The sequence below is a fragment of the Pan troglodytes genome, chromosome 9 (genome assembly GCF_028858775.2).
Source record: "Pan troglodytes isolate AG18354 chromosome 9, NHGRI_mPanTro3-v2.0_pri, whole genome shotgun sequence".
Classification (NCBI taxonomy): domain Eukaryota; kingdom Metazoa; phylum Chordata; class Mammalia; order Primates; family Hominidae; genus Pan; species Pan troglodytes.
The window spans coordinates 107,852,464-107,873,866 of record NC_072407.2 but is presented as its reverse complement, the minus strand read 5'-3'; the positions used below and the strand labels follow the sequence as shown (position 1 = coordinate 107,873,866).

At 36.4% G+C, this 21,403-nt stretch overlaps 1 protein-coding gene across 9 annotated transcripts in view; it reads right to left on the bottom strand.

The window, feature by feature from the left end:
- The window catches only part of GRIA4 (glutamate ionotropic receptor AMPA type subunit 4), a 374,575-nt gene that overhangs the window by 102,689 nt on the left and 250,483 nt on the right, over positions 1-21,403 (bottom strand). For all 9 annotated transcript variants that reach the window (XM_016921906.4, XM_016921903.4, XM_016921901.4 and 6 more), the window contains exon 5: positions 17,438-17,622. In XM_016921906.4, coding sequence (XP_016777395.1) covers positions 17,438-17,622 — 185 coding nt within the window. The remainder of the gene's footprint in view (positions 1-17,437; positions 17,623-21,403) is intronic.

The window sequence follows — 21,403 nt, the reverse complement described above, 5'->3', positions numbered from 1 at the left end:
GTACTCCTAATTCCATTTTGTATGGGGCTAAGACAGGGACACACAGGTGGAGAATTATCAGGTAAACTTTAATGCATCCTAGTCTGGGTTTGCAGTTTCTTCATATATGCGTAATAAAGCAAATTAGCAGAAAAGCTTAAATAACTTGGATTTATTTTTGTGTAGCTTGTACTTTTTCAAATGTATATTGAAAATGACAGTTCATGTACGTATCCCAAATGTAAGGCAAATACAACTCAGTCCAATAGAATTTTATTTATGTACAACAAGCTCAAAGTAATCAATTAAAAATGAAACTACTGGGGACCTGGGCAAGATGGCCGAATAGGAACAGCTCCGGTCTGCCACTCCCATCGAGATCAATGCAGAAGGCAGGTGTTTCTGCATTTCCAACTGAGATACCTGGCTCATCTCACTGGGACTGGTTAGACAGTGGGTGCAGCCCACGGAGGGTGAGCAGAAGCAGGGTGGGGTGTCACCTCACTTGGAAAGCACAAGAGGTCAGGGAACTCCCTCCCTTAGACAAGGGAAGCTGTAAGAGAATGTGCCATGAGGGATGGTGCATTCTGGCCCAGATACTATGCTCTTCCCACAGTCTTCACAACCTGCAGACCAGGAGATTCCCTCGGGTGTCTACACCACCAGGACTCTGGGTTTCAAGCACAAAGCTAGGCAGCCATTTGGGCAGACACTGAGCTAGTTTCAGGAGTTGTTTTTCATCCCCCAGTGGCACCTGGAATGCCAGTGAGACAGAACCATTTACTCCTCTGGAAAGGGGGGCTGAAGCCAGGGAGCCAAGTTGTCTAGCTCAGTGGATCCCACCCCTACGGAGCCCAGCAAGCTAAGATCCACTGGTTTGAAATTCTCGCTGCCAGCACAGCAGTCTGAGGTCAACCTGGGACACTCCAGCTTGGTGGGCGGAAGGGCCTCTGCCATTACCCCACATTGTAAACAAAGTCTCCAGGAAGTTTGAACTGGGCGGAGCACACCGTAGCCCAGCAAAGCCACTGTAGCCAGACTCCCTCTCTAGATTCTTCCTCTCCATACAGGGCATCTCTGAAAGAAAGGCAGCAGTGCCAGTCATGGGCTTATAGATAAAACTCCCATCTCCCTGTGACAGAGAACCTGGGGGAAGGGGTGGCTGTGGGCACAGCTTCAGCAGAATTAAACATTCCTGCCTGCTGGCTCTGAAGAGAGCAGTGGATCTCCTAGCACAGTGCTTGAGCTCTGCTAAGGGACAGACTGCCTCCTCACGTGGGTCCCTGACCCCTGTGCCTCCTGACTGGGAGACACCTCCCAGTAGGGGCCAATAGACATCTCATACAGGAGAGCTCCAGTTGGCATCTGGCGGGTGCCCCTTTGGGGTGAAGCTTCCAGAGGAAGGAACAAGCAGCAGTCTTTGCTGTTCTGCAGCCTCCACTGGTGATACCCAGGCAAACAGGGTCTGGAGTGGACCTCCAGCCAACTGCAGCAGACCTGCAGAAAAGGGTCCTGACTGTTAGAGAAGGAAAACTAACAAACAGAAAAGAATAGCATCAATATCAACAAAAAGGACGTCCACTCAGAAACCCCATCTGAAGGTCACCAACATCAAAGTCAAAAGGTAGATAAATCCATGAAGATGAGGAAAAACCAGTGCAAAAAGGCTGAAAATTCCAAAAACCAGAACGCCTCTTCTCCTCCAAAGGATCACAAATCCTTACCAGCAAGGTAACAAAACTGGACAGAGAATGAGTTTGATGAATTGACAGAAGTAGGCTTCAGAAGGTGGGTAATAACAAACTACTGCAGGCTAAAGGAGTATGTTCTAACCCAATGCAAGGAAGCTAAGAACCTTGAAAAAAGGTTAGAGGAATTGCTAACTAGAATAACCAGTTTGGAGAAGAACATAAATGACCTGATGGAGCTGAAAAACACAGCATGAGAACTTCGTGAAGCATACACAAATATCAATAGCTGAATTGATCATGGAGAAGAAAGGATATCAGAGATTAAAGATCAATTTAATGAAATGAAGCATAAATACAAGGTTAGAGAAAAAAGAATGAAAACTAACGGCAAAGCGTCCAAGAAATATGGGACTATGTGAAAAGACCAAACCTACATTCGATTGGTGTACCTGAAAGTGACGAGGAGAAAGGAACCAAGTTGGAAAACACTCTTCAGGATATTATCCAGGAGAACTACCTCAACCTAGCAAAATAGGCCAATATTCAAATTCAGGAAATAGAGAGAACACTACAAAGATACTCCTTGAGAAGAGCAACCCCAAGACACGTAATTGTCAGATTCACCAAGGTTGAAATGAAGGAAAAAATGTTAAGGGCAGCCAGAGAGAAAGGTTGAGTTACCCACAAAAGGAAGCCTATCAGACTAACAGTGGATTTCTCTGCAGAAACCCTACAAGCCAGAAGAGAGTGGGGGTCAATATTCAACATTCTTAAAGGGTAGATTTTTTGACCCAGAATTTCATATCCAGCCAAACTAAGCTTCATAAGCGAAGGAGAAATAAAATCCTTTACAGACAAGCAAATGCTGAGATTTTGTCACCACCAGGCCTGCCTTACAAGAGCTGCTGAAGCACTAAATATGGAAAGGAAAAACTGGTACCAGCCACTGCAAAAAACATACTCAATTGTGAAGACCATTGACACTATGAAGAAACTGCTTTAACTAACGGGCAAAATAACCAGCTAGCATCATAATGATGGATCAAATTCACATGTAACAATATTAACCTTAAATGTAAACGGGCTAAATGCCCCAATTAAAAGACACAGACTGGCAAATTGGATAAAGGGTCAAGACCCATCGGTGTGCTGTATTCAGGGACCCATCTCATGTGCAAAGACACATATAAGCTCAAAATAAAGAGATGGAGGAAGATTTATCAAGCAAATGGAAAGCAAAAAAAAGCAGGGGTTGCAATCCTAGTCTCTGATAAAACAGGCTTTAAATCAACAAAGATCAAAAAAGACAAAGAAGGGCATCACATAATGGTAAAGAGATCGATGCAACAAGAAGAGCTAATGATCCTAAATATATATGCACCCAATACAGGAGCACCCAGATTCATAAAGCAAATTCTTAGAGACCTACAAAGAAACTTCGACTCCCACACAATAATAGTGGGAAAATTTAACACCCCACTGTTAATATTAGACAGATCAAAGAGACAGATAATTAACAAGGATATTCAGGACTTGAACTCAGCTCTGGATCAAGTGGACCTAATAGACATCTACAGAACTCTCCACCCAAAATCAACAGAATATACATTCTTCTCAGCAACACCTCACACTTATTCTAAAACTGACCACATAATTGCAAGTAAAGTACTCCCTAGCAAATGCAAAAGAACAAAAATCATAACAAACAGTCTCTCAGACCACAGTGAACTCAAGCTAGAACTCAGGATTAAGAAACTCACTAAAAACCCCACAACTACATGGAAACTGAACAACCTGCTCCTGAATGACTACTGGGTAAATAACAAAATTAAGGCAGAAATAAATAAGTTATTTGAAACCAGTGAGAACAAAGACACAATGTACTAGAATGTCTGAGACACAGGTAAAGCAGTGTTTAGATAGAAATTTGTAGCACTAAATGCCCACAGGAGAAAGCCATAAAGATCTAAAATCAACACCCTAACATCACAAGTAAAAGAACTAGAGAAGCAAGAGCAAACAAATTCAAAAGCTAGCAGAAGACAAGAAATAACTAAGATCAGAGCAGAACTGAAGGAGACAGAGACACAAAAAACCATTCAAAAAATTAATGAATCCAGGAGCTAGTTTTTTAAAAGATTAACAAAATAGATAGACCACTAGCCAGACTAATAAAGAAGAAAAGAGAGAAGAATCAAATAGACACGGTAAAAAATAATAAAGGGGATATCACCACTAATTCCACAGAAATACAAACTACCATCAGAGAATACTATAAACACCTCTATGCAAATAAACTAGAACATCTGGAAGAAATGGATAAATTCCTGGACACATACACCCTCCCAAGACTAAACCAGGAAGAAGTAGAATCCTTGAATCGACCAATAACAAGTTCTGAAATTGAGGCAGTAATTAATAGCCTACCAACCAAAAAAGCCCAGCACCAGACAGATTCACAGCCAAATTCTACCAAAGGCACAAACAGGAGTTGGTACCATTCCTTCTGAAACAATTCCAAACAATAGAAAAAGAAGGACTCCTCCCTAACTCATTTTATGAGGCCAGCATCATCCTGTTACCAAAACCTGGCAGAGACACAACAAAAAAAGAAAATTTCAGGCCAATATCCCTGATGAACACCAATGCGAAAATCCTCAATAAAATACTGGCAATCCGAATCCAGCAGCACATTAAAAAGCTTATCTACCATGATCAAGTCGCCTTCATCCCTGGGATGTGAGGCTGGTTCAACATATGCAAATCAATAAACATAATCCATCACATAAACAGAACCAATAACAAAAACCACATGATTATCTCAATAGATGCAGAAAAGCCCTTCAATAAAATTCAACACCGCTTCATGCTAAAAACTCTAAATAAACTAGGTATTGATGGAACGTATCTCAAAATAATAAGAGCTATTCATGACAAACCCACAGCCGATATCATACTGAATGGGCAAAAGCTGGAAGCATTCCCTTTGAAAACTGGCAAAACACAAGGATGCCCTCTCTCACCACTCCTATTCAACACATTATTGGAAGTTCTGGCCAGGGTAATCAGGCAAGAAAAAGAGATGAAGTGTATTCAGATAGGAATAGAGGAAGTTAAATTGTCTCTATTTGCAGATGACATGATTGTATATTTAGAAAACCCCATCTTCTCAGCCCAAAATCTCCTTAAGCTGTTAAGCAACTTCAGCAAAGTCTCAGGATACAAAATCAAGTGCAAAAATCACAAGCATTTCTTTACACCAATAACAGACAAACAGCCAAATCAATAGTGAACTCCCATTCACAATTGCTACAAAGAGAATAAAATGCCTAGGAATCCAACTTGCAAGGGATATGAAGGACCTCTTCAAGGAGAACTACAAACCACTGCTCGAGGAAATAAGAGAGGACACAAACAAATGGAAAAACATCCCATGCTTATGGATAGGAAGAATCAATATCATGAAAATGGCCATACTGCCCAATGTAATTTATAGATTCAATGCTATCTCCATCAAGCTACCACTGACTTTCTTCACAGGGTTAGAAAAAACTACTTTAAATTTCATATGGAACCGAAAAAAGAGGCTGTATAGCCAAGACAATCCTAAGCAAATAGAACAAAGTCAGAGGCATCACACTACCTGACTTAAAACTATACTACAAAGCTACAGTAAACAAAACAGCATGGTACTGGTACCTAAACAGATATATAGACCAATGGAACAGAACAGAGGCCTCAGAAATAACACCATACATCTACAACCATCTGATCTTTGACAAACCTTACAAAAACAAGCAATGGGGAAAGGATCTCCTATTCCATAAATGGTGCTGGGAAAACTGGCTAGCCATATGCAGAAAACTGAAACTGGACCCCTTTCGTACACCTTATACAAAAATTAACTCAAGATGGATTAAAGACTTAAACATAAGACCTAAAACTATGAAAACCCTAGAAGAAAACCTAGGCAATACCATTCAGGACATAGGCATGGGCAAAGACTTCATGACTAAAACACCAAAAGCAATGGCAACAAAAGCCAAAACTGACAAATGGGATCTAATTAAACTAAAAAGCTTCTGCACAGCAAAAGAAACTATCATCAGAGTGAACAGGCAACCTACAGAATGGGAGAAAATGTTTGCAATCTATCCATCTGACAAAGGGCTAATATCCAGAATCTACAAGGAACTTAAACAAATTTACAAGAAACAAACAACCCCATCAAAAAGTGGGCAAAGTATATGAACAGACACTTCTCAAAAGAAGACATTTTTGTGGCCAAGAAACATGAAAAAAAGCTCCTGATCACTGGTCATTAGAGAAATGCAAATCAAAACCACAATGAGATACCATCTCATGTCAGTTAGAATGGCGATCATTAAAAAGTCAAACAACAGATGCTGGCGAGGATGTGGAGAAATGGAAACACTTTTACACTGTTGGAGGGAGTGTAAATTAGTTCAACCATTGTGGAAGACAGTGTGGCCATTCCTCAAGGATCTAGAACCAGAAATACCATTTGACCCAGCAATCCCATTACTGGGTATATATACCCAAAGGATTATAAATCATTCTACTATAAAGACACATGCACACGTATGTTTATTGCAGCACTATTCACAATAGAAAAGACTTGGAACCAACACAAATGCCCATCAATGATAGACTGGATTAAGGAAATGTGGCACAAATATACCATGGAATATTATGCAGCCATAAAAGGATGAGTTCATGTCCTTTGCAGGAATATGGATGAAGCTGGAAACCATCATTCTCAGCAAACTAACACAGGAACAGAAAACCAAACACTGCATGTTCTCCCTCATAAGTGAGAGTTGAACAATGAGAATATAGGGACACAGGGAGGGGAACATCACACACCGGGGCCTGTCAGGGGGTGGGGGGCTAGTGGAGGAATAGCATTGGAAGAAATACCTAATGTAGATGACAGGTTGATGGGTGCAGCAAACCACCATGGCACATGTATACCTATGTAATAAACCTGCACATTCTGCACATGTATCCCAGAACTTAAAAAAATAAAAAAAGATACACCATGTTCAGTCTAAGATATTCCTGTGAAAAAATTCTCAGTAAATTAAAAAATAAAAATTTACAGTTCATTTATATACAAAAAATTAAACTATTCACAGTATAGTTCAATGGTATTTACATTTTATGGTATACTTTTTGAACATGATAATTCCAAAAGTAGTAGTATATACAGTTAATTTTGTTTAACCAGAAAGTCAAATATCTAATTTCTTGAGATGTCTATAATTGGACATATCATCAATGAGTAGATACCTATTCTTGAATTATAAAGAAAACTTGATGGGGCTGGTGGTGATGGGAATAAAAGTTATCTTCAAATATCACATACTGTTATGAATGTTTCAAAGGGATATATCATTAGGGAGGAATACTTGCTGAATTTTAACGTCAAATATGTTGAAGATGAAATTGTTCAACTGTGGAATTCATAAGCACCTGGTGAAGATTTTGTTCACAGGATGGATGAACTTCTAAGAACCAGTCAACCTGAGAGTCTATGATTCTGTGATTCTCCAGTGTAGAGGACTGTGTGAGCCATTGGCTCTGGGAGGCTTCTGTTAATATGTGATGTTCTCATCCTAGCCCCTTGCTGTTATATATCTTTTCTTTATTATATTTGAGATAATATCATCTGAATGTCCTTTATTCTTTCATTTTTCTTAAATCAAGTTTTCTTTTATTTTCTTGGATGAATACAAGGCAAATAAATTATAAAGAAGTGGCTTCAAAGTGTTTTACAGCCAATTTTACAAAGAACACTAGGTTAAATAAGGTTTAAGAGGTTTCTTTGCCATAGGAATTTTTAGAGACTTCAATATGCTAATGTACAGTGAAGTCTCAATAGCTAGGGTATGCAGTTCTGTAGAGCAGTTTTAAAAGGTTGTTTAAGGACATTCTTCCTAGAGCATTATCTTTCACTCACCTCCTTCCTTAACTTTCACATACATTTCTGACTTTATGTTGCTTTAGCATCATTTTCTTATTTCCCTTCAGTGTTGATAATCTATACCCACAAAAATGACTCAATTAGACTATAAAATATGTTCAGTTCATAATTTTGGAAGTAATCTTCAATATTAAATAACTTCAGCTAATACCATTTTTGGTCAGGGTTTTACATTTGCATGTTTTAAATTATATTTAACATATGAAATTGTGATTAATTCTGAAAGTCATATGACTTCAGAGTCATTCTCTTTGCTTTTATTTCAGCAGATTTTTTTTTTCACATTTGAGTTTATTTGGGGTTTGTTATGCTATACTTCAAATATGTAATAGACAACCAGCTTCCTCTGAAGTGGATTCATAAAGACACAGATGTAAGTAGATACCCTGTCTTTATAAATCAGACCCATTTACATTTGTTAAAATGATTACTTCCCATATTATTAAAATAAATATTATTATAAATATTATTTTAAAAATCCCAAAGGTCTAACTATAGAAATAAAAGGCAAAAAAAAATACCTCTCCCTAATAAACTAGATTGACCTATTTGCTGTGGGTATGTAATTTTTGCATAGCAAGCTCAGTTTATTTTGCCTATATTTGTCCACAGGCCAGTCAAAACTTAAAGGCTATTATTCATATTGACTAGCAATACTATTAAAATTGCCAAAACAAATTTATTTTTCTAAAAACCCTACTTGGATTAGTTACACTTCTTAAAATCTTAACAAAAATGGTGTTTGGCAAATTAGACATTTAATAAACAAATTGAATACATTAATAATTTCTCATTATCACTATATGGCATTATATATTTGTTTCTTTATTGTGTGGCTTCCCCACTAAAATATAAACTGCAATGTGCAGGGGTTTTCCTAAGCCGAGGATATGCCTCGCCTGACCTATAACAGGCACTCAATAAATATTTAAGTAGATGTCAAACAAATTAAGTTATACACTGGTATAAATGTGACTATAAAAAATATAGTCTACAGATGAAGTATCATTGTTTATTTGCTACACTCCTTAGTCACCAGGTACACTGCTCAGTCACTTGGCTTTCTACCTTCTTTCTGGTTCATTCTCTATGTTGTCATCGGAATTATGGCTCTAAAACACGACGTCAATCATGTTTAAAAACATCCGATGACATCTATGATGCAATGATGAATTTAAAACTTCCTAGTAAAGCCTATGAGGCCACTCATAATCTGCCTTTAATTTGCCTTGGCAATCTCATACCCTCTGTGGTTAGGCTCCATCCACATTCACTTCTTTCCCAGGACACGAAGCTCTCTCCTATTACCCTGTTCTCACACATGCCATCTTCCTTGAATGCTCTTTCCCAGCGTCTCTGCCTGGGGAATTCAAACTCCCCTTTCAATAATTTGCTTCTGTCTTTTTTTTTTTTGCACCTTTCCACATTGTGCTGCATTATTTGATTGTGTTCTTCTGTTTTTCTTTGCATTCAGAGTTCCTTCACAGCATCGACTAAAATTGATGTAACTTATATGCAGTGCTTGGAAATTAGTAGGTACTGGATAAATGTGTGTTAAATAAATGACCAAATGGATAAGTGTTGTGGTACAGGTATAAGAAAGGAAAATAATAGAATGTGGTGGGCAGAGACAAGAAAATTTGTTTCTCTTGTGTTACTGCACAATATTTATATAATTATATTATGAACACAAAATTAATTATAAAATTAGAATAATTTCTAAAAGAATTAGAATAAATTATAAAAACAGAATATATATTAAATATAGAATATATATATTTCATCACACACGCACACTATATATATAATCCCCAGCATGAGTTCTGTGGTTTTAAAAAGAAAACTTTAAGTCAAATACGGAAGCAAATTATGTCTAGACTTTGGATGAATAATAGAACTCTTTGGTATATATGGCCCTGGGAAAAAACTTTAAAAAATGGAAAATAAATTTCTTATATCCAATCTTAAACCATCTTTCATTTTTATCTTTACCAGTGGTTATGTGAACCTTATCATTATTATTTTGGTAAAAATTACACTACTTTATTTCCTTCTAATCTTAAACTTGTCACAAGTTGTATATGAGATTGGAGAAAATCTGTATCAGCAGGGAACTAGTGTGCAATTAGGTGGCTAATCTTGAGGGAAGGTTTAGAAATGAATTTGTTCCATTACTTTTCTGACTGAATCAAAGTGGATAAAACAATGTAGCACTTCATTTGCTGGCAGAGAGCACACTTTATTACTGAACTGTTTAATATAGATACTGTATAATTTATAAAAATGTAGTTATGTTTATGATGTTTACAAGACTCAGAAAAGGGTCCTCAAAGGTACTGTTGAATGTTTTGCTGCCTTTTTGTTAATCTCACTGCCTTTTAAACATTTTAAACATTTGAGGAGTAGATGCAAAATTCTACTGAAATAATTATGATGTTATCCTCTCTTTTCTACCTAATGAGGAATATAACTTACCTCTCCCTAAACCACAGTAGATACTTGTATGCAGCTGCTTTTGATTTAAGGCTAGAAAAACTACTTCATTTTATACCTCTAAAATTATCAAGCAGATTTTCCTTTATCTTTGTAAAAGAAGCTGAAGTTTTGGATGTTTCTGTCAAAAACAATACTAGAAATTGTTTCAGTAAGTGTTCTTGCAGCATCAACTAAAACATATTTAGTTGAACCTAACCTAATCATAGAATTCATGATTCTTCCCAGACAAAAGCACTTGCATTCTGACAATCATATTTTTCTTCTTCCTTGAAAAAACTTATATCCTTTGGCTCCTTCACTTTGCCTTTTATTTTATCCTATTTTTTACTTTATAAGAAAATGAGGTATGGCTGCAACCATGGTAACAGTTGCTAGGAGACAATTAGACACCCCTTTCTAACCCCCACCAATTCCATTTGCACTAGTCCAGCAGATCTGTAAAGGTGTTTCTGTTTTCCATGAAAACAACAAACCTAGTGCATCATAATAGGACTTGCACATTCGAATCAGTTCTGCTAAATAGTAATATTAAAGAAGTAAAATTCACCTTCTTAGCAAAACCTCACATCTTTCGAGTTTCTTCTTACTTTGTTGTAGATCCTGATTGAGCAAAGCTCAATATGCAAAAGGAGCTTTATAATGAAGCAAAGCAGCAAGCTCTGCCAGTACTGCAGTGCGGGAAATTGCTGATATGACTTCTTTGCTGTAGTAATTTCTGTGAGTGCCTGATTTGTTCCTGTTGCATCTCGCCCATTGTTACTTTAATATATGGAAATAAAACTCTTGCTTTTTTCAGCCTGTACAACAAACTCTGGGACATGTAGGTGTCCCATAATCCTGGACAGGTGAAATTCTGGACAAGAAAGCCTCCCAGGTAATTGAAGACTTCCCTTAAACACGTACAAAATGTGTCTCCTGCCTGTGTCTTCAAGTGAGGCTCATTTAGACTTCCAATTTATTCAACAATTGTTGTTTGAACCCCTATCATCACTAGGGGATGTATTGGTAACAATAAACATAGACTCCGCCCTGATGGAGATAAGATTTCAATAGGAAAGATAGACAACTAAACTGGTGTAATGCAAGGAATCTACATTTCTGCTACCTCCAATCTTTACAGCTTCAACTTTGTCTACTGCTCCGTTTCAGCTTCTACTTTTGCTTCAAACCAATCTTGATTACCTTTTGAGCATTTTCAGATCTCGTTTCCTTTACAGTTCGTTCTGTCTTGGAATACCCTTACCCCTTTTCTCTGGCTGGGAAGATCCAGTGCATTTTCAGTTTAAATGCTTCTTTTCTCTGTGAAACATTTGGGACTGCCTTGATTATACTTAGTTACCCCATCTTCTGGATTCTTCATACATTTTTGTAATATCTCTGTTTCTGAAGCCATCAAATTGTTTTGTAATTATTTATGCATGTTTCTGAGTTCCCAGCTTGAGTGTAAATGTTGTGTAAGGACCATGAGTTGCTCACCTTTGTACAGCACGCATTGCAGTGCCTGGAACAATGTCTGGCATGCAGATGTTGAATGAATGTATGAGGTGTCAAGTGCAGAGCTGTCCCACCTACAGTTGTTGGCTCATTCCTACTGTCAGAGTGTATGCCACTGAATCCTATATAGATGATTCAAATAATCAAAGCTGTTATCTCCAATTATGAGATCTCTCCTGTAATGACTCCTCCTCCTTATAACTATAGCTATCTTTCCTCTTCTTATTGTGCTTCTTTTTGTTTCTTCTGTCTCTTCTGTTTTTGAGGGTTTTGTTTTGTTTTGCTTTTTGGCTTTGGTACAAAAAATTGACCTCATGGCCATTAGCCAGTAACAAAAATGTTCCTTTCCTTTTAGGTATTGACTCAACCAGTTATGGGATACAGAGGCAGGCTGTTTAAGCCTTCAGCTCCTTTTAATGCTTTATTCAATATAGAGACTTTTTGGGAGTCCGGGGGAACTGACAGAGTTCTAGATTTGTACGATACCTGATGTTTGAGAGTTGTGAAAATTTGTAAATGCAAACTCTAGATAAATAGGCTTTTACTAAGTATTGCCATGCATTTGACCATTTGCCAAAAATTCTGAGTCCTAACATCTCACTTAGATGGTACTAGACATGGTAGGCAGCCTTGGGTTTAGAATAAGTTAACTGGGATCATGTCCACATTTCATCTCTTATGTGCAAATGGCCTCATTTAGGTTTGAGAATTTTTCCTCTCTTTCTCATTGATCTTGCCCTGAGGTAGGATTATTGGCTTCTTTTGGTCACAGTAAGCCTCTGAGAGGTCAGCCGTGGCTTTTAGGCTTTTTTGATGGATTTGCAAACAGTGTGGGAAGGTCACTGGTTTTGTCAGTAATCCGAGATTCACATTGTGTCTGATGGGACACTAAATTCCCTTTCATATAATGAAAGTGGCAATACTGCTGAAAGGGGTTCCAATTAAATCTGGGGTACATGATAAAGAAGCAGTTTAAGATACCTGTGAGTCAACTGTAGAGACATTTTTCTCCATTCTTTTGTTAAATATCTACTTCATACTCTAAGGTCAGTCCTTACTATCTTTTCCTGATAAATACTTGGTTAGATTCCTTAAATACATCCATGATGTGTACTAGGATCAATATTGTTGTAGTTTTCTATCAAATGTCTTTGATATCTCATCTATTTAATAATAACTGGCATCCATAGCAAAACCCCCAAGGCAGTGTAAGATCCTTTATCACTTTCTACATAATGTATTTCTAAAAGAAATCATATATTTTAATAGGATTTTAGGAAATACTTTTGGTTTAAACCTTAGTTAACCAGACAGGAGTTACTAACCATAGCAGAAAATGTATCGGTTTTGCTTAGCACTGTATCTTCAGCAGAGCATAGTACCTGACTATATATATATATATATATACACACACACACACATATGCGTATATATGTATGTATGTATATATATATGTATACACATATATGCATATATGTATGTGTATTATATATGTATACACACACTGCATATGCAGTGTCACACACACACACAAACACACACACACAACACAGTGGGGACTTAACAAATGTTTGTAGAATGAATAAATATCCAGAAAGGGTCACCGGACTGAAGTTTTACTATTAATACACGCTTCTTTTCAAGGTATATCCCATGCATACAATTATACATTGCTTTAGGATCAAACAAATCATCAAAAAGACTTCACTGCAAACAGCATTATTGACTTTTAGAGACAGCAAGGATTTTCAAGATCATCTCAGCTCAACTGTCCTTATTTAAAGTGAGAACGAGAAGAATCATAGGTGGTTAGTGATTCCATTTACGTTTTAAAAATAAACAACTAAAGATTTCTTATCCATCTCTCAGAGAATGAAAACACTCATTTTTATTTTGTTGGAACCATCATAATTTGGGAGATATAATGTAACTGACCAAAGAAAGAGGTAGATGAGTGCAGACCATCCAACTACCCATTGTGATAGTTCTGTTCCAGAGGATCAGAGTTGGGAGTTCATGGGAATAGGGTTTCACTAACAGGAACACACAAATCTAGCTGCTGGACCCTTGGGTTTTTATCACAGTGGAGTAAAATGTGTGAGCAACCACTAGCCTTAAGTGCCATTTTGCTCAATTACTTTGGCTACCAGAAAAAGAGTTAAGATAAGATTTGTTGTTGCTTTTTTGCTACTAGGTTAAACATGTGAACCAAAGTCTGACACTTCAATGTTCAATTGATAACGTTATTAGGTAGAATCCATAGGGACTCTTTGCAAGTAATAGAGTTCAGAATTTAAAATTAATAGATACATGTAAAAATCATAAATAAAAGACTCCCACTATAAATCTCTTATTTTGATATTAAACGGTTCTTTTGATTCCAGCTACATGAAGCTATTGCAAGCTGTTCTACAAAATAATTGATATTTTTGTTATAGGAAGAAAATTAGGTGAAAGGAATAAAGCTAGGGTCCACAATAATATTTATAATATCTTTCAAACTCATAGCAATTTAAGTAAAAATATTCTATAAAAAATTCATCACAAATTCAGCAAACACTTAAAAATACTTCTCGTTTTAGATTTCTTTTCAAGGCTTGTTTCTGCAAATGAGTGGACCAAATTGCTCATTGGATTTAGAGAGCCAAAATTCCAATTTGTTTGATTGGAGTTGATATGAACAAAATAAATCTAACTTTGTGGTTTCAATATGTTTCTACTCTCTTAAATGACTCAGTGGGTGATATTTACATACATTCTTCCATTTTTTTCTTATGGTGTACGTTAAACCATATTTTCAAATACTTGATCTTAAACTCATATTTTGAAATGCTTGAATGAGTATATGTCTAGCTACTATATTAAATAGCAATACATTTATAAGAACTAATTAGTTCATGTCATAAAATAATTTGGAAAACATGTATAGAAGATGAAATGCTTCTATAACCACAGTTTTCCATTAACATATTTTGAGAGAATATTGTCTGAACTATTTCTATTATGTTTTTGCAAATTGATACAAATTAAGATGTCAATGAAGTAATTATTGATGGCATGCTACCATAATATTAAATGTGCCCATCCTTCTAGAAATTTTTTTTTTTTGAGATGGAGTTTCACTGTTGTTGCCCAGGCTGGAGTGTAATGGCACGATCTCGGCTCACCACAACCTCCACCTCCTGGGTTTAAGTGATTCTCCTGCCTCAGCCTCCCGAGTAGCTGGGATTATAGGCATGTGCCACCACACCCGGCTAATTTTTTATTTTTAGTAGAGACAGGGATTCTTCATGTTTGTCAGGCTGGTCTCGAACTCCCGACCTCAGGTGATCCACCCGCCTCGGCCTCCCAAAGTGCTGGGATTACAGGCGTGAGCCACCATGCCCGGCCATAGAAATGTACTAATATGAAGTGTGTCCATCCTTCTAGAACTTTATCATCATTGTATTAATTTCACCATCTTCTGAGAAAAGTCCACCTTTTCAAAGGCATTTTTCTAATCAAGATTATTTAGCATTTAACTTTTTACCTTTTAAAAATGCTTTGGTTGGTTTTTTGAAATTGTTTTCTTTTGCTATCTTAATTTATGAAAAAGGATGTTGAAACACAGGGGTCTTAAGATACACGTACAAACCCCTGACAAAGTATGGATTAGCTCTTGTGGAAGAGCCAAGAGTAAAACCAAGAAAACATTGAAAGTTGTTTCATTTAGAGCTACAAGGAATTAAAATACAGATAGTAAACAACAACAACAGCATGTTCAGAATAAAAACACAGCTTTTCTTGGAGGAAAATTTTATAGGACAATTAAGAGTACATTATTTTCTCACAATGCAGTAGACTTTATTGCAATTTATGAGATTTATACCTGAGAGGCATTTTAAATGGACAAAGTTCTCTTACTATTATTATTGTTATTACCATGCAACCATGATAGAAAAGAAACCTTTTAGAATTTGGCAAGAAGAATAGAAAAGGTAGACACTCAAGTTTTCTAATTTCTTTAATATGACAAAAAATATATAAGATGTCCAGTTCCTTTAGCAAGAGCTCATTTACGGCTTATTCAGAGTTTATCCAAAGCACCCAGGTGTGCCGATTTTCTTCTTAGAAACCAGCTAAGCCTCTGAAATGGGTCAGTGTGCTTTAGGCACTCAATTGCCTCCTCCAGACTTGGTCTTTTAAGCACAGGTGCTAAGTGGAGGGTCTTTCTGAGCCTTACTCACCCTCTGACAGGAACTTGGCAATCCAGGCAGTTATTAGAATTGGCTGCTCTGTGGGATTCATCGTGAGTTATTTACAAAGCTTCAGTTGTTCAGGTCAAACAACTCAAACTCTCAATACAGGGGCGGGAGTGGGAGGGAGGGAAATGGGAGTCGGAGGTAAAGTGGCTGTATTGCTTAAGAAAGAAGAAAGATTTTTCTTGGATTCTGTAACTAACCATTTAAAAATTTCATATACATTGAATAGCTACAACTTCAATAATTTTTTGGACTCTCTTAGGAATAAGCCCGAGTAATGTATAGGCTTTTAATTAATATTTCCCAAAATAACATATATATTTCTTCAGTATATATATATATATATATAGCTTTTTCTTCTACAAAGGGATGACAGGAAGTAAATACTCTGTTATTTCCTCTTATGGTCTGGCTTCTTTAGACTTTGGCAATACAACATTTTTGTTTGTTTGTTTTCTTTTACTTTTCACTTTTACAAATGCTAATATAGTTGAGGAAGGAAACTGAAGACATCTAGTCCCTTGCCTGCAAATAGTAAAGCTGAATCCCTGAAATATATTTTGGTTTTCATTCTTACAATTGAATACTAAAGTTATTCCTATAAATAAACCTCCAAATTGGCAAGTTTACTAATGGAAATCAAGTCATATTATTATGCAGTTAAGCTATATGTAACAAACTAACCAACAAAAAATTATATTACCCATGTCTGGCTGAACTAACGTATTGTAGATAATATGAGCAAGCATTTCTAAAACCACTAGATGGCATTCACTCACTGCAATTTTGGCCAAAGAGCCTTTAAAGCTTTATCATGATCTGCAGGGGTAGGGAAAGGCAGATGTTATCCATTATTTGATGATATTTTCCTATCATTTAATACAACGGCAAAGCTCAGTTTAATCTTTTCCTGGCTGCTTCAAATCAAATCAACAAATATTTATTGAAACATTTATTCAAGGACTTTTCCATTTTGAGGAGAGTTGAAAACCATCTCCACTGGGGTAGTAATGTATTGACTTATAATACCTAGCAGAAAACATGCTATATACAGTATTCCACTAAATTATATACAGTATTCCACTGACTTTACTTTTATTTTATTGCTTTAGTAATTTATGTTGCTGTTTGTCATGTAGCACTTCTCTAAAGTAAGTGTGCCTCTAAAAATGGTGCACTCACAAATTTAGAATTTTTGTACTATTTTTAGATGGGATTAATCTTCAACATTAATATTTTCGAAAACTGGAGGCCAAGAGCTCTTCAAGATTCACACAGAGTCTTTCACTCATTCAAGTCTTAAGAATATGTGAGAAATAGCTTTCTAAATACATTGAGACTTAAGAACCAAAAAGGTCCTTGGTGATAAAAGATTGTGATTTGGTCCTGAAGATAGTCATGGAATGAAAACTCTCAAACCTCACACTCCAAATTAAAAGCTGGGAGAAGATGTTGATGGGGACAAGTCAATCAAAGGTTAAATTTTTCTGTATAGGGTCTAGGTTAAAAATATAAAATCTAGGACTTACCTGTTCTAATATGTTTTGAAGTCTCTCTATCTCACAGTCTATTACAAACTTCTTCTCTTGTCTTCTATCAAGTTCTTCTAGAAGTTGCCTATAGCTGACATCATTAAAATTTTCCACACATATAGCGCTGACATGCCAACCATTTTGTCCTGCTTTTTCCATAATAGCTTGGAGTATCGAGTATCCTATTGGGGAAAAAAAAAGTTACTAAAAACATGCTTTTACTCCCCTTTAATGATGTATGCAGGCACTGAGCCTATATCAACACTGTTATGTTGCAAAATATACTGAATGCTTAGAAACTTAAAGTCTGTGTGGTTATTTCTGAATAATTTATTCTTACTTTCTTTAGTCATGGCAACAAAATCTCTTAAAATGTTGATTGAATGAAGTAGCAACACCATACCTTGTGCTCTCAAAATCTCTTTACTGGAGAACATTGCATTGCTGTAGACATTTTTTTGATGAGACAAACCCCAAACCAAATCCACCACCATCTGTAGTCAATAGCAATTTCATAAACCCTTTTTGTTATTTTACTCACTAGATGGAACTCATTTTGAACAACTGTTTGACTTTCCCCTTGAACAAGGTAGTACAACATTTTTGGTTCAACTATGGAAGAGAAGATGTAAAAGAAACAGTACAACAGTATTTATTGAGGACTCATTATTCTCGGTGCTTTATTTGTTGATGAGGACAGGTGCATATTAGAGAGGCATTATTTAACTCTTCCTCTCTCAGCAGGTGAATGATATAGACTGGGGATGAGTTGAATAACCACTAGGTGAGGCACTGGTACTCCTAATCAGTAAGAGACTGATGACCAAATAAACAACAGAAACTTAGTTTTAAAAAATGTGTAGCCGGACTCAAGGTAAAGGCTTGGCCCAAGGGAAAGCTTGGTTAGAGCTGTCTGGATGGAACAAGGAAAAATACCACAGAGAAGAAAAACTTGAATTGGGTCTTGAAGGTTGAGAAGGAGCGTGCAAGACTGCTGCAGGTGGGGGTGTTTATTATGTGAAGACAGCCTTCCATGAGAGAATAAAATGAATGGTCTTCACCCTGTTCTTGATCTAGTTCTCTCTGCATGTGGAAGGGAAGGCATCTGGTCCAAGCACCTGGGTTAAGGCAGAAGCTGTGAACTCATAATTCCTGCATTTCTTCAGGAAATGCAGTATATCTTCAGGCCAATATTGTCTTGATTGTCCTGCCTTTTTTCCATCTCTCTTTTTTTTTTTTTCAGACAGTCTTGCTCTGTTGCCCAGGCTGGAGTGCAGTGGCACAATCTTGGCTCACTGTAACCTCCACCTCCTGGGTTCAAGCAATTCTTCTGCCTCAGCCTCCCAAGTAGCTGGGACTACAGGCGCATGCCACCATACCTGGCTGATTTTTGTATTTTTAGTAGAGACAGGGTTTTACCATATTGGCCAGGCTGGTCTCGAACTCCTGACCTTGTGATCCACCTGCCTCAGCCTCCCAAAGTGCTGGGATTATAGGCGTGAGACACAGCACCCAGCCCCATCTCTCATTTTTGAATTGTAATGTGAGAGAAGAATAAAAAAAAGATTCTTTGAATTTATAAATATCCCATACACTAAGATTGGTTAGGATCAGAGCCTGTTAGTCAGTTATATTTTCACTTTATGGTTTAGCATAAACAGAATATTCTAGTCCTCTTTAACAAAGTCTAACACTTATTTGAGCTCATTCTATAGCAACTGTCTGTAGTTTCTTCTTCCTGTGATACTGGAATTGGGTAGAGAGCTGGGTGGATTAAAAGTGAAGATTTAAAACGAATATACCACACTTGCAAGATTAGGGCATATTTGTTGAGTTTTCTAATTGGTATGTGAGTCTCATAGATTCAGAGATTTTGAATTTTTTCAGGTATGTTTTCTACATATCAGAGTTCCAAACATTACTGATGCTCAGTTAAGATCAACAGATGGAACTGATGATGAGATCATATTTGAAATATAAATTACCTGATATCCTGCCAAATGAAATACTGTGGCAGTCAGGATTCATTTTTATCTAAATGAAAAAAAATCCCCAAAGAGGAAGAAAGAGGGCATGTTAATTACTATATAATTATTCTGGTATATCTATTGCTCCATTTAGTCTTTCCTTTTGTAATGCGTGCCAGTAATTATCTTTTCAAATCTTACCTAGATCCTCCGCCCCAAAACCCCAGCATTCTTTCTCTTGTTTCCCATTCGACGCATATGTAACGTGATGACACGAAACCTTCCTTAATATATATGTTCATGCCTCATTTATTCTGTTGCAGGGGCTTATGCTCTGATGGTAACTGAGGCAATGTTCTTTTAAATCTTTTTTTGACACCTGTGAACATGTTCTTCGACTTAAAATGAATGCTTTTAAAAATACCAATTGACGTATTACTTTTCTTTTTTCTCCTTTTATTTATCATCATACCAGAATAATGCTAAGATTTTTTTTGTTTGCTTGAGTGTTGTAAAAATAATAAAAATGGCCCCCACACATAGCAATAGTCTTCTCCCTGGGCTCAATTCACAGCTTGGCACGATACTCTAAATATTGCTGCATTTCTGGCTGTCAGGCTTCATGTCAGGACTAAGCATCCATGTTGTTATTCTCCTGCTGACATGACTTTTACAGAATGTGGAGCCACACACCTTCTGATGAAATTTATAGATATGCCCACTTACCTTACAAATTGAAGGACTAACTCTAAAAGCAAAATTATAATTCAAATCCAGCCTTCCATTATCTGATTTTTTAGATTTACAAATGACACTAGAATTGGAATCAGACAGAACCCTAGGACACAATCTTTGTTGAATGGCAAAGAAAGCTGGTTACTTAAAAAGCCCCATTAATCATAGTCAGAAATAAATGGCATCCTTTCATTGCAGTGCAAAGGATATGCAGTAATAGTTTCAGAGCTTGGCTAAAATCATATTCTTTTATAAGCTACATTTGATTCTAGTATGCTCTCTTATTATTCATTGATATTCAGATATGAGTGTCTTATTTATTTGCTAACATAGCTGGAAATATATTGTAACTAGGATAAAATACTGCTGTTGAATCTATGATTATGTAACTTAGTTGTTATATAAACTAGATAATCATAAGTCAAGTCATACTATTTCCACATCTGGCTATGATTTGCATCTCCTAGGTATTAGAAAATTTGTAGTATAATATTGTTGGCCAAAGAATGAATACTGCAGTTTTAGATGAATATCATGTAGTTAACAGGAAATTCACTACTGTAAAGGATATTTTAAATCTTGCTTCTACTCTAAAAAGCTGTCTAACATTTTAATTCTATATAATTTACTGAAAACCTACTACATACAGAATTCTATAAAGTATATCAAGATAAAGATATGGGAACTGGATGACATTTTGTTAACTGAAATAAGCCAGGCACAGAAAGACAAGTTTCCCATGTTCTCACTCATTTATAGGAGCTAAAAGTTAAAACAACTGAACTTATTGGAGATAGTAGAATGATGGTTACCAGAGGCTGGGAAGGATAGTGAGGGAGGAGGGAAATGGGGATGGTTAATAGGTACAAAAATATAGTTAGATAAGATAAATAAGATATAGTCTTTGATAGCACAACAGGGTGACTAAAGTCAACAATAATTTATTGTACATTTTAAAATAACTGTAAGAGTATAACTAGAATGTTTATAACATAAAGAAAGAATAAATACTTGAGGAGATGGATACTAAGTTACTCTGATGTGATCATTATGCACTGTATGCCTGTATCAAAATATTTCATGCACCCCATAAATATACACAGCTACTATATACCTATAAGAACATTTTTAAAAAGATAGGTAATGTGAAATACAAAGGTGAAACAAAAGATAAAGATGTGATTCTTGTCTTTACAAAGAATTTACTATCTAGGAAAACCGATAGGTAAACTATCCATTATGCAAAATACACAGCATTATA